General features: G+C 41.6%; 1 protein-coding gene across 3 annotated transcripts in view; it reads right to left on the bottom strand.

The window, feature by feature from the left end:
• KIAA0319L (KIAA0319 like) overlaps positions 1–14311 on the bottom strand; it is a 102545-nt gene that overhangs the window by 62559 nt on the left and 25675 nt on the right. For all 3 annotated transcript variants that reach the window (XM_052636908.1, XM_052636907.1, XM_052636909.1), the window contains exon 3: positions 3257–3768. In XM_052636908.1, coding sequence (XP_052492868.1) covers positions 3257–3768 — 512 coding nt within the window. The remainder of the gene's footprint in view (positions 1–3256; positions 3769–14311) is intronic.

Raw genomic sequence — 14311 nt, 5'->3', positions numbered from 1 at the left:
GTGACAGATTTTATTTTCTTGCTTCCCTTGTGGTTCAGTTGGTAAAGAATGAACCAACTGGGTTCGATCTCTGGGTTGGGAAAATCCCCTGGAGAAGGGAAAGGCTACCCACTCCACTATTCTGGCCCAGAGAAGTCCATGGACTGTATAGTTCATGGGGTCACAAAGAGTCAGACACAACTGAGCAACTTTCACTTTCACTTTATTTTCTTGGGCTCCAGAAACCACTGCTGACAATGACTGCAGCCATGAAACTGAAAGACGTTTACTCCTTGGAAGGGAAGCTATGACCAACCTAGACAGCATATTAAAAAGCAGAGACATCACTTTGCCAACAAAGTTCCATACACTCAAAGCTATGATTTTCACAGTAGTCATGTACAGATGTGAGAGCTGGACCATAAAGAAGGCTGAGCGCCAAAGAATTGATGCTTTTGAATTGTGCTGGTAGAGAAGATTCTTGAGAGTCTCTTGGACAGCAAGGAGATCAAACCAGTCAATCCTAAAAGAAATCAACCCTGAATATTCACTGGAAGGACTGATTGTGAAGCTCCAATACTTAGACCACCTGATGCAAAGAGCCAACTCATTGAAAAAGCTTTGGTGCTCGGTGACTGAAGGCAGGAGAAGAGGCAGCAGAGGATGAGATGGTTGGATGGCATCAATGACTCAACGGACGTGAATCTGAGCAAACTCTAGGAGACAGTACAGGACAGGGAAGCCTGGTGTGCTGCAGTCCATGGGGTCGCAAGAGCTGGACATGACTTAGCAACTGAACAGCAACAAGGCACTGAACACCTCTGAAGCCTCTTGTTTCTCTAAAGGTCTCTTGCTCTGTCTGCCAAACAAGACCAGTCTCTCTCAACTTTTTGATCTTGCCATCTTCTAAGGCATCTAACAAACTTTGAAACTGTTATTCTTCCTGCCTGAATTACTCTGCCTGTTTTTTTTTTCCCTAACTCCTACTTCTACTTCAATCTCAGCTTCAACTTCCCTTACTTAGGGTGGCCTAACTTTACCCCTTAATCTTAAATAGGTCCCTGTTAGATGTTCTTATAGTACTCTACTTACCTTCTTATAATGTACATTGAGGTTATAAGTATTTAATAGTCATAAATGTCATGCCTATTTTCCTTGCCAGAGTGTAAGCTCTATTAGGGCAGGAATCAGGATCTTATTTGATATAACACTTGCGCTGCCTTGCTTTTAGTACACCGCCTTACAGACAGTGAATATGCGGTAAACGTGTGCTGACTAAACCTCTGCACACACCGGACCTCTCTCCAGAATTTTTTTTTTTTAACCTTTAAACCCCAAGTGAAATTCTACACATCCATTAAGAAATAAGTTAAACACCTCTGCAAACTCTTCCTTGAATATACACATCACTTGCCTGCTCAAGAGGGTCACTTCTTCTTTTGTGTTCCTATTGTGTAGTATTGGGTTAGCCAAAAGTTCATTCAGGTTTTTCCATAGGATGTTATAGAAAAACCCAAACAAACTTTCTGGTCAACCCAATAGATAAATCTATGTAATAATTATACACTACTGGGGGACTTCCCGAGTGGTCCAGTGGTTAGGAATCCACCAGCCAATGCCAGGGACACAGGTTTGATCCCTGGTCTAGGACGATCCCACCTGCCGCAGGGCAGCGAGGCCCGTGGGCCACAGCTACTGAGCCAACGTGCCTTAGAACCCATGCTTCCGCAACAAGAGAAACCACTGCAATGAGAAGCCTGCACACCACAAAAACAGTAGCCCCCACTCACTGCAACTAGAGAAAGTCCATGTGTAGCAATGAAGACCCAGCAGTCAAAAAAAAGAAAATAATAATAAAATAAAATTTTAAAAGTTGGTTCTTAAAAAAAAAAAAATTATACACTATTGTAAACACCATCTTCGTGCCTGAGTTACCACTAGACTATAAACTCCTGAGAGCACAGATCATGTCTTGTTTACCTCTAGAGCTTAGCAAAGTGCCTGACACTGTTAAGTGAAAGTCGCTCAGTCATGTCCGACTCTCTGTGATCCCATGGACAGTTTGTGGCATTCTCCAGGCCAGAATACTGGAGTAGGTAGCCTTTCCCTTCTCCAGGGGATCTTCCCAACCCAGGGATCAAACCCAGGTCTCCCTCACTGCAGGCGGATTCTTTACCAGCTAAGCCACCAGGGAAGCCCAAGAATACTCGAGAGTATCCCTTCTCCAGAGGATCTTCCAGACCCTGGAATCGAACCGGGGTCTCCTGCACTGCAGGCGGATTCTTTACCAACTGAGCTATGAGGGAAGCCTGACATGATAATAAAAGTCCATAAATGTTTATGAGCAAACTGAACCTAACACTGTAGCTCTAAAACCACACTGAAAGGCTTTGCTGTTCATTAGCTGCATGATCTAATTGTTTAACCTATTTGGACCTCAGTTTCCTCACTAGGAAAACGGGGTTAATAACACATACTTGGAAATATTGCTATGAAAATTAAACAAAATGACGTAACACCACGATTAGCACACAGTGTCTGGCATGTAGTAGCCTCCCCACTCTGGCTTTAACTTGATAGAGACAACCAGGACAAAACACAGACAAAAATAAGTCACAGCAACTGAGGGAGAATGAGCACCGGGTGAGTCATTCCTCTTAATCATTTGCCCAGGAAGATCAACAATGAGGAAACATAATAAGCAGAATAAACTCTACTGGTAGTATCTCCCTTAGCATACAAAGCTTGGTAAGAATTCATCCAAGGCCTCTTGGCTAATGGCCACATCCGGCTCCCCAGACCAGCAGGTCCAGGTCTTATGCAGCACCAGGATGGTTACTTTAGAATGGAATAGAAATTACCTCATAAGGAAAGTGTTTACCAGCAGGAGATGGGAGAGGAGGAGGAGAACTTGACTGCAACCGCATCAATCAAGTGTTTTGCAATCTGGCAGAAAACACTGCAGAATCGCTGGTGGAGACTAACACCCACACAAATGCACTTACCTGTAGCCAACAACCAGCTTAGACAAGATAATGAGCAGCTTTCTGCTTTAAACAAAACAATGGTCAGCCCTGCATGGAGTGTACATCTCTAAAGATCAAATCACCCTGGAACATCTGGGCAGCCCCTACTAAGATGACACTAGGCAGCTGCGTCCATACACTCCTCAGCCTATGAGCACTGCCCACGAGCACAGCTTCAAAGCTCGTGTGTGCCAAATGCAAGAGCAGATTAGACCAGTTCTCTAGTCACTCCTTATTCATGATATGCTTACCTCTGCAGAGCCAGTGCTGTTTACATCACCTAGTTCATTCGTTTTAGAAGGCTGTATCACCGCAGCTACTTCTTCACTGGGATTCTCTCTCTTCCGAAGCTTTCTGATTAAGCTCCACTGGTCACTCGATAAAGTGGGTCTGAGTGGAGTTCTGGGTGGGCTCCACCTCCTCCAAGATGCCCTGCTCCAATCTAGCCCCAAAATATGTGGTACATCATCCTCAGGCAGAAAGTCCAAATCATCTTCAATTTGGAATTTTTGGAAAAACACCAGCATTGAGTTGGAAGAGTGTGTCCTAAAAGCCTGGCAGCTCTGGGGCTTGCTGCAGTCTGCCTGGATGCACATCCCCTCTAACCACCAAAAGGCATGACAGGCAGAGTCCTGGCAGCAGGCAGCCCAACATGACTGGAGAGAAGGGGTTCCTTCTAGGAGCCGGAGGTGATTTTCTCCCCTGGATCTCAGGCCAACGCCAAACTGTGTCTTCACCCACTGGCACCTGCTCTCCTTGGCATCTAAAAACAAAGAATGGAAACATTTTAAAATGAAATAAAAACAGAGACTCCAGCTCTGTAAAGAGTCCTGAACACCAACATTGGAGGCTATTTTGAAGACTGGTTTTTAAGAGGGTGGGAAATCTGTCTGGTAAGTGGAAAAGAAAACACAAAAGAGAAAGGTTTTTTGGCTCAGGATATTTTAGCTGGTAGAAGTATTGCTCCACGCTCACTGCTGGCCCTCCTCAGTAAGTCCTTGCATGTAAACCTTTTACACTGTACTCCAGTTCATGAAACAAAAAAACAACAGAGCTCTTCTGGTGACAGTGTGCTGAAGGACGGGGGCAGGGTCCCACTCACCCCCAAGGCCTTTCTCTGGGACAGTATGAAGATTATGGGTCCAGAAGAGCAGGAAGCTGAAGAAGATGGAGTACTCCCCCTCCACTGAACTGGTAGCAACACAGACTGAGTTCTCTCAACCTCTTGCAGGCTGCAGGTTCACCCATTTTCTAATCAGCAGCTGGTCACAGTCAGCTGGCTTTGCACCTCACAGCATTAATCAGAGCAGTAGTAAAGTTTACCAAAAATTTTATTCTGCTACATGAACTTCCTGATGAGAAGCTATGTCATAATAAGAAATAAAGGAACAGAAGTACAACAGAGGCCTACTATGGTTAACCTAGATACCATGGTCCAAAATTCTGGCTAACGTTGCTAATAGATAAACTTTTGAGCCACTGAATTTTTTCAGGCATGGTACTGGTTTTCCTGAAATATTACCTCATTTCTGTTTTCTTAGATAAAGTTAAAGCATGTTCTAAATCACAGTTTTTACACAGAGTTCATTTTAAGGTCTTATATAGTTGTCTATAACCAACTATGGTCAGGGTAATGTGTGTGTTAGTCATTCAGTCGTGTTCGACTCTTTGCAATCCCATGGACTGCAGCCAACAGGCTTCTTTGTCCATGGAACTTTCCAGGCAACAATACTGGAGTGGGTAGCCATGCACTTCTCCAGGGGATCTTCCCAACACAGGGATCGAACCTGGGTCTCCTGCACTGGAGTACTCCTCGAGTACTCCTGCGCTACTCGAATCTGGTAAAGGCAGATTCTTTACCATCTGAGCCACCTCTAAGAAGTCAAGATTATACAGGGCCAGAACCAGGCGAGGCAAGGGAGATGCCTTGGGCACAAGTGTTAAGGAAGTGCTTAGTCTTAAGAGTCATGTAAGCGCAGGGCTGGCTTACCCCACCCTGAGACTGAATGTCTCCTTATATTTCATACCTTAGGCACCTCTTTCTTCACCCTAGTCCCAGCCTGGGGTTATAACATGAAATGTAGAACTACATATAGAAAATGTGTAGTAGAATCAAACCACTGAAGCGATATACAGTCATGTCTGCAGGCACGCATAACTGAAAAAGGGCTACGACTGCCTAAAGCAACAAGTGGATAATCCACCAAAGCCAAAGGAAACACTAAATGTGGATACTAGTCAACTGAAAGACAAGAGAAAAATCGGAAGGCTTGGGGATTATGGAGTCAATCACTATGGAAGCCAATCGACCACTGTGCTTCTAAAAAAAGAAACCCAGGCACCAACCTAAAGTCAGACAAGGCAACTTAGAGGCCAGAAAAAACAGAACTTCCTTAAGAAAAGATGAATAAATAGAAACTATTTTAAAAATGAGGCTACCAAGAGCTACAGAAACGCCCCTCATTTCTTCATCCACCTTCTCACACAATAACCAATGGTATGACTCAGTAACAGCTGAGTGCACAGTTTATTGAAATCAGTAAATTGTTACATCAATAACTACTGTCAGTTACTTTTAGATCAACTTTCCATCATTCCTCTCACAAAAAGTCTCTCGTATTTAATACACTGAAAAGATCCACAAAAATGAAAATAACCTGCACTTTTCTGTAAGCCAGTATTTTTTTAACGTGCCGTGACCTCCACTTCTGTCCTTGAAGGAGAAACTGCCACAGAATTTGCCTTCCCACTGTTGAGAAACTAGAAAACTAGACAAAAAATATATATAAAACAATTGGTTTGGGGCACTGAACAACAATGTGGTCTGAGAGAAAGAAAATAAACAAGGAAATAAACAAGGGTGAGCCCTGTGATCACTTTGGCTTTCTGTTTACAGACCAGGCATGCTGCAGACTGAAACAGGGAAGAACCTAAGCAGAGCACAGAGGCCTTGCTCAGCTGAGGAAACAAGAGTTCAAGGTGACTGTGGCAGCAAGAAACTACCAGAAAGAAGGAGCTACACGGAGAATGAGCTCCAGACATCTGGATAGTGGCCCCCCTTGGTGTAATACTAATTTACACCAAGTGTAGGTTGAAACCATGAAAGTTTAGAAAGCATTTTGAACTGAATAAAACTGAAAACACAACATACTAAAATGTGTGGGATACAGTTAAAGCAATGTTCAGAGGGACATTTATAGCTTTACATGCTTATTTTAGAAAAGAAGAAAAGTCTAAAATCAATGATCTAGAAAGACACACATGGAGAATGCACTGTGATGACAGAAGCAGAGACGGAATGATAGAGCTGCAAGCCAAGAAAAGCCAAGGACGGACAGCGACCACCGGAAGCTAGGAGGAGCTACAGGAGGATTCTACCCAGAGATTCAGAAGGAACCAGCCCAGCCAACACCTGACTGAGGATTTCCAACTTCCAGAACTATCAGCCTAAGCACAACTTTCTCCCCTTGCCTGGAAGAGTGCTTCAGAAGCCAGACGGCTCCAAGACTACCAAGGGCCTAGATCCAGGGGCCACTGACATTTGGAGATGTGGTTGTGGCCTTTACTTAGATTGAATGAAGATTCCCAGATGCTATTCGATGAACATGGACAGGGGTATATGATGCTGGAAAACTAGAGGTATCTGTTGTTGTGGGGCTTCTCTCTCTCTCAAGTCAAAATTAACAGCCCAACTGGAGCAAGGGGTAAAGCCCTGGATGGAAGTATGAGAAGCTCCACCAGGTACCTACGCAGTACAAGCATAATGGTTTGAAACAAAGATGTCAGACCTAAAGCAAAATAAATACTTCTGAAGGGTCCGCTCCGAAAGGGCAAACAAAACTGTCACAATTGATACAGGTTTGAAGTAGAAGCACAGAAGTTCCACAGAGAAAGAGTACTATAATGCAGGAAAGTCTTCAAATATAAATTCTCCTTTATTAAGCACCAGAGATATTATACTGACAGAAAAATCTCATAAACATAAAGAATGTGTGACAGACATTATGAGCAGTTCATTTCTTTTAATCATCATAAAATTCACATAAGAAAACAACCTTACAGACGTACTGAATGTGGGAAATTCTTAAAGATGTACTTAACATTATTAATCATTAGGGAATTCACTATAGAGAGAAACCCTATAAAGGCAATGAATGTGGAAAAGCTTCAGAAAGAACTCTATTCTTTTAAGTCATCAGAGAATTCAGACCAGTCAGAAACCCTTACTACTGTAAAGACTGTGAGAAAGTCTATGCTCAGAAGGTAGCCCTTACTCACCAGGACAGAATACGTTGTGGAGAAAGACCTTTTATATGTAATGAAGGTGGTAAAGTTTTCAGGGATAACAACTGTGTTGGAACATAAGAAAATCCACACTGAAGAGAAACCATACTGGTATAATCAATGTGGAAAAGTCTTTAGGAAGAACTCAACTCTTATTAACCATCAAAGAATGCATAAAAGAAAGAAACCCCATCACTGCAGTAAACGTGGAAAATCTTTCAGATATACAGCCTTTGCTGGACATCAGAAGACTCACAGTGAAAACAAACCTTACTGATGTAATGACTGTGGAAAATTCCATAGGAAGAGCTCAATTCTTATTGGACATCAGAGAACAATACCAGAGAAACAAGATTAATGTGGAAAGACTTTTCCCCCAAAGTTCAGCCCTTAAACAACATAAGAAAATTTATAACAAAGAAAGAATCATGAAATGTAGTTAAAGTGGTAAATCACACAGAAGTAGTTTATTCCTTCTGAGCATTAAGAGAAGACATTCAATAAATTATACATCTAACAAAAGTATTCTGTGTACTTCTATCCTGGAGAATTTCCCACTTGTGAGTATTTCAGTGTAGTTTGTACTGGTGAAATATTTGAAGAACCTAAACATCTATCAATATAGAAATAGTTACTGCAGAATACTAAACAGCAAGTGAAAAGAATTAGGTCGAGTTCCTTATGTAGCCGAAGAAATATCCCCATGATACCTTGTTAAGTTAAAATAGCAAGGTGCAGAAAATCTATGTGTTATGGTCTTATATTCTTCAGAATGAAGCTTTTTTGTTTGTAGATAAATGCATTCAGAAAGATCTGGAAAAGTAAAGGCCAAACTTTAACAGGGAGAAAAATAATGATCTTATGCTTTCATCATAAAAGACAGGAAAAAAAAAAAGAGTAAATTATATCCAAAATAAGCAGAGAAAGGAAAAAATAAAGAGTAACCAATGAAACAGAAAAGAAACAAAAAACAATAGAGAAAAATCAACGAAACACAAATCTAGTTGTCGGAAAGGTCAATAAAACTGGTAAAGCTCTAGTGTGACTGATGACAAAAGAAAAAAAAGAGAAGTCACAAATTGACAACATCAGGAGTTAAAGAAGGGTTATCATTACTGATTCATTAAACGAGTGGCACCAACTATGGTCCAAGGGCCAACTCTAGCTGCTGCCTATTATCGTAAATAAACTTTCACTGGAACATAGTCACTCACACTCATTTATTTATCTATTATCTACAGCTGCTTTTGTTCTAATGGCAGAGTTAAGTAGCTGCAACAGAGTTATCTCAATATTAATAAAGCCTAAAATATTTACTATTTGGCCCTTTAAGAAAGTTTGCCAACCCCAGGTGTATGACAATACACTTTTTTTGAATTACTATTTATTACTGAAAGACGCTTACTCCTTGGAAGAAAAGTTATGAGCAACCTAGATAGCATATTGAAAAGCAGAGACATTATTTTGCCAACAAAGGTCCGTCTAGTCAAGGCTATGGTTTTTCCAGTAGTCATGTATGGATGTGAGAGTTGGACTGTGAAGAAGGCTGAGTGCCGAAGAATTGATGCTTTTGAACTGTGGTGTTGGAGAAGACTCTTGAGAGACCCTTGGACTGCAAGGAGATCCAACCAGTCCATTCTAAAGGAGATCAGCCCTGGGCGTTCTTTGGAAGGAATGATGCTAAAGCTGAAACTCCAGTACTTTGGCCACCTCACGCAAAGAGTTGACTCATTGGAAAAGACCCTGATGCTGGGAGGGATTGGGGGCAGGAGGAAGAGGGGACAACAGAGGATGAGATGGCTGGATGGCATCACCTACTCGATGGATGTGAGTTTGAGTGAACTCCGGGAGTTGGTGATGGACAGGGAGGCCTGGCGTGCTGCGATTCATGGGGTCGCAAAGAGTCGGACACGACTGAGCGACTGAAATGAACTGAACTGAGAGCCTAAATTTGGATGTTAACAATAGGAGACTGATAAGTTCCAATGACTCTGATTTTTAGAGAGATGCAAATTATTTCTGTCTGGTATAAAAGGTTTAACTAAAAAAGCACACTTACTTCCCATCTAGCTATTATTATTATTCCTTCATCTCTTCAACAATTTTTTTTTTTGCCACACTGCACAACATATGGGATCTTAGTTCCCTGACCAGGGATTGAACCTGCACCCCTTGTAGTGGAAGCTCAGAGTCTTACCCACTGGACCACCAGGAAGTCCTCAACAAATATTATTGAGCGTCCGTTTCATGCTAGGCATTTCTTTGATGGAGCTTATAATTTAGATGGGGGAGACAATGATTAAATAGACATAATAAAAAATGCAGAACTGCAAACTAATATAAGTGCTATGAAGGAAAGAAATTCAGTCTTTAGAGAATAAAGGTAACTAACTTTAGAGCTTACTTATCAGAAATATTATCAAATATGTGATAGGATATCAAAATAGTCACTGTATGATGTCTGGAATGAAAAACACTGGAATAACTTACATCCCTCAACAGAGAACTGGTTAAGTAAACTGAGGAAGATTTATGCAGTTGCTGGGATAAGGCCACTCTCTATAGTCATGATATGAAATGATATCCAGGAAACATTAGAACATTATGTGGAGAAAGAAAGGTGTAGAGCAGTGTGTATAGTATGCCACAATCTGTGTGTGGGGGGAAAAGAAAAGTTTATATGTGTATGTATATATACACACACATATACATGCGTAGACTATTTTTGGAAGAATATTCAAGAAACTGGCATGGTGGCTTTTAGGAGGGAAAACTAGGTACCTGAGAAACTTGTTTGTTCACTAAATATGAATATATACCTTTAGAATTTCTACAATGTGTATGTACTATATTTGGGAAAATAAAATTTAAAAATAGTAAATAAAATTTTCAATGGCTGCACTCCCTTTGAATGAACCAAAATCTTTAACATAACCTAAAAACATCTCATGATCTGAACCCTGCCTACCTTTTAGCCCACCTTACATCATGCTCTCTCCCTCCCCTTCATCATGTTCCACAACCATCCTTCATTCACTCCTCAAATGCACCACACTCCCTCTCCTAACTTGGCTTTGTACATGCTGCCACCTCTATTCAGAATTTCCTTGCCTCCCTTCTTTAACCAGTTAACTCCTCATATGAGGATGCAGTTCAACCACCATTTCCTCAGAGACACGCCCACACTAAGACAAGTCTCTTTAGTACACCCTTTGGACCCTGTAGCCTCTTTGCCTCAAACTAATTATAAAACTTATAAAGTTATATTTATTTGTGTCTTCATCTGTTCAATGTCTTTCCCCCACAACTTCTCTGTAAGCTCCAGAATGAGAGGACCATGTCTGGCTTCTTCCCACCCCCCACCACTCCACCCCCCACCACTGTATCTCCAATTCTAGCAGAAGACTCAGAAAATTACTTTGTAGGTGAAAAAACTGTGAAAAATTCTTAAAGAGATGGGAATACCAGACCACCTGACCTGCCTCCTGAGAAACCTGTATGCAGGTCAGGAACCAACAGTTAGAACTGGACGTGGAACAACAGACTGGTTCCAAATTGGGAAGGAGTGTGTCAAGGCTGTATATTGTCACCCTGTTTATTTAACTTCTATGCAGAGTACATCATGCAAAATGCTGGGCTGGATGAATCACAAACTAGAATCAAGATTGCCGGGAGAAATAGCAATAACCTCAGATATGCAGATGACATCACTCTTATGGCAGAAAGCGAAGAGGAATTAAAGAGCCTCTTGATGAAGATGAAAGAGGAGAGTGAAAAAGCTGGCTTAAAGCTCAACATTCAAAAAACTAAGATCACAGCATCTGGTCCCATCACTTCATGACATACAGATGGGGAAACAATGGAAACAGTGAAAAATTTTATGTTCCTGGGCTCCAAAATCACTGGCGACAGTGACTGCAGCCATTAAATTAAAAGACGCTTGTTCCCTAGAAGAAAGCTATGACAAACCTAGATAGTATATTAAAAAGCAGACATTACTTTGCCTTCAAAAGTCCATATAGTCAAAGCTATGGTTTTTCCAGTAGTCTTGTACAGATGTGAGAGCTGGACAATAAAAAAGGCTAAGTGCCAAAGAACTGATGCTTTCAAAGACTCTTAAGACTTCCTTGGACTTCAAGGAGACCAAACCAGTCAATCCTAAAGGAAATCAACCCTGAATATTCACTGGAAGGACTGATGCTGAAGCTGCAGGAAGCTCCGATACTTTGGCCACCTGATGCAAAGAGCCAACTCAATGGAAAAGACCGTGATGCTAGAAAAGATTGAGGGCAGGAGGAGAAGGGAACCAGAGAGGACAAGATGGTTGGAAGGCCTCACCAACTCAATGGACCTGAGTGTGGGCACGCTCTGGGAGATGGTGAAGGACAGGGAAGCCTGGCGTGCAGCAGTCCATGGGTTCGCAAAGAGTCAGACACAACTCAGCAACTGAACAGCAACAACAGGTGATCAAAGACCCTTTTTGAATGAATGCATAAACAAATGCATGTATGCATGGAGGAAATATTGAAATAATGAACAAATAAATGAACTGTCAAGTGGCCAGGTTAAGAAACCAGGTAATTAGGTACTGAGAGGGTCATACTGAAGACATCCAGGCTGATGGCAAGACTTTGAAAAGAGATGAGGCCCATATGCTACAATAAATGAAAGAGGGTGAATGACAGGTGGTACAGATGAGTAATGATTAGGGGTAAGAAGTGTTATAAATCTCAAAGAGAAGAAGTTTTTACACGGAAGTGGAGGAGTAATGTTCAAGAAGTGACAGTGAGGACTCAGCTCCACCTCCAAACTCAGAGGTACATGGGATATGGGAGAGTAAGCAACCACTGCCTGCAGGGTAGAGGGAGAAATATGTATTTCTCCAAGAGAAAGCCAGATCTCAGAACATCCTCTCTATCCCATATCCTGACTAACAAGCTAGAGCATAGACAGGGTTTGGTAACTCAATGGTTTCTTGTCACAGTTAAAAAGTTAGGAAGGGAGGGGTGGTTAAGTGCCAGTGAGCTGAAAAGCATGAATTTATGTGGGAATGTCGAGTCAGATTCACACAAATCATAATAGTTAAGGCACTTCATAGTGAGAAAAAAAGAAGATGGAAAAATACAGTTAAGAAACTGATGATGACGACAGGACGGCTGCCTATCCATCCTTAGGATAAAACAGTGCAAGCTTGGAGGCGAGTAACAGAGGGCATCTTACCAATGGAAGGTAGGGGAGACAGAAATGCATTGAGACTCCAGGTCCAAGAGGATTTATGGAGGTTACAAGGTCGAAGAGAAGGTAGCAAAAACTCTAATTCCCTGGTTGTCACTCGTAGCTCTGGTTAAACTAAGATCTTAAAAGAGGAGGAGATAAAAGCAGGGGGTAAGGGGGATACAAAACTGGTTTGTCCTACGAAGGCCTTCTTTTGCTTCCATGGATTCCCAAAGAATGTCACATAAGCTATATAATGCTATCTGGTAGAATAAAAGTGAAATGTTTCATAATCCAAACACTCCCCCTGCTTTGTGAGGTGACTGGAAGCCTCAGTTAGAGATCTCATCCACTATCCTGGGCTAGAGAGGACATGTCCAATGAGGGAAGCAGGATCGTAGAGGATGTTCCAGACTCTCCCTACTTCACTTACACCCCTTGATTTCTGTACTCTTAAAAGTATTACTAAAACTTAGTAATGGGTAAGGTCTCTGATTCTTGTGAGTCTTATCTGACAAACTGATCCCCTGTATTAGCTCAAAGGAATAGAACCTGAGAGAGACCAGATGGTCAGAAGCACTTACATCTTCAATGGTGACCAGGAAGAACTGCCGACAGGTGAGGTCTGGGGGAAGTGAGCTGGCTGCAGTGTTGCTAAAACAATTAATCCCAATAGCTCCCAGAAAGAAAAGGAGGTACTCTGATCTGTTAGTTCATATGTTCACTTAGTGGGAATTTGAGGGTCTTTTTTTTAAATTAAATGTTATTCAACCTCGATCTATTATGGGCTCAGTAACAAACATGAAGGATGGAGAATAATTTCTTTTTCACTCATTCAGTGGATCGTAATTCTTCCTCTTAGATGGTTAAAAGATGGTTAATCATCTTACACGGTTAAAAGGCAAGGGTTCTAGTTTCAGCTCTAGATTCATCATTTATTAATTTTCATTAACCTCTGAAATGAAACTTAACCTCTCCGAGATTTCATTTTCATTGTTTTCATTATTGTTACTCTTGAGATAAAGGATTCATCAGGGGCGGAAGCAGGGAAGCACTGGTAGTGTCAATATTGGATTCTAGAAGTAACTTGGATAAAAGGTAAGATGAAAATAAGCTCCAATTTTAGATCAGTTCCTCTCCTGCCCACGCCGCCATAGCCTGGCTCTGCTCCCAGGGCCTAAACAAAAGTAATATTAAATCCTTACGGAAAAGGGCTTACAGTTGGTAGAACCTTAGACTGAAAACCCTTTGGGAAAGTCTAGAACTCACTGTTGGCAGGAGTACATAGAAAGCCTACCGAAGGTGAAAACAGAGCCATCACTTTATTCTTTCTAAGGTTATGACAAAGTAGAAGACTGCAGAGCTCTCATGTGAATTACCCGGAGGGTCCCCGAAAGAGGCGGCTCTGGAACTAACAATGCTTATTTAACATTACCACCTCTCACAAGACAGAATTCTAGTAAATCTGGCGGAAAATCTAGACCAGGTTTCATAACTCCAAGCCAGCAGAGTAGAAAAGTCTATAGAATATAAGAATTATTGCCAGAAGGAAATTCATCAAATACTTCTAGAAAACTGTGAACAACTCTGGAAATATTTAGAGACAGTGCTGTTGCCTCTGGCATTCTTAAGTCCCAGGTACTGAGCTTGACTTCTCCAGCTAACATGGAAACTGCTGGCTGGCAACCAAGAAGGGAAGTAAAGACAGAATACTGGTATCTCAGGAACCATACTGTTAAGGTCATTTGGAAGTTCATACTTGAACCAAATTCACGAAATAGTATCCCAATGGAAGGGCTGAGATGGTA

The sequence above is a fragment of the Budorcas taxicolor genome, chromosome 3 (assembly GCF_023091745.1).
Source record: "Budorcas taxicolor isolate Tak-1 chromosome 3, Takin1.1, whole genome shotgun sequence".
NCBI classification, from domain to species: Eukaryota; Metazoa; Chordata; class Mammalia; order Artiodactyla; family Bovidae; genus Budorcas; species Budorcas taxicolor.
This window is presented reverse-complemented; position numbering and strand designations above follow the sequence as displayed.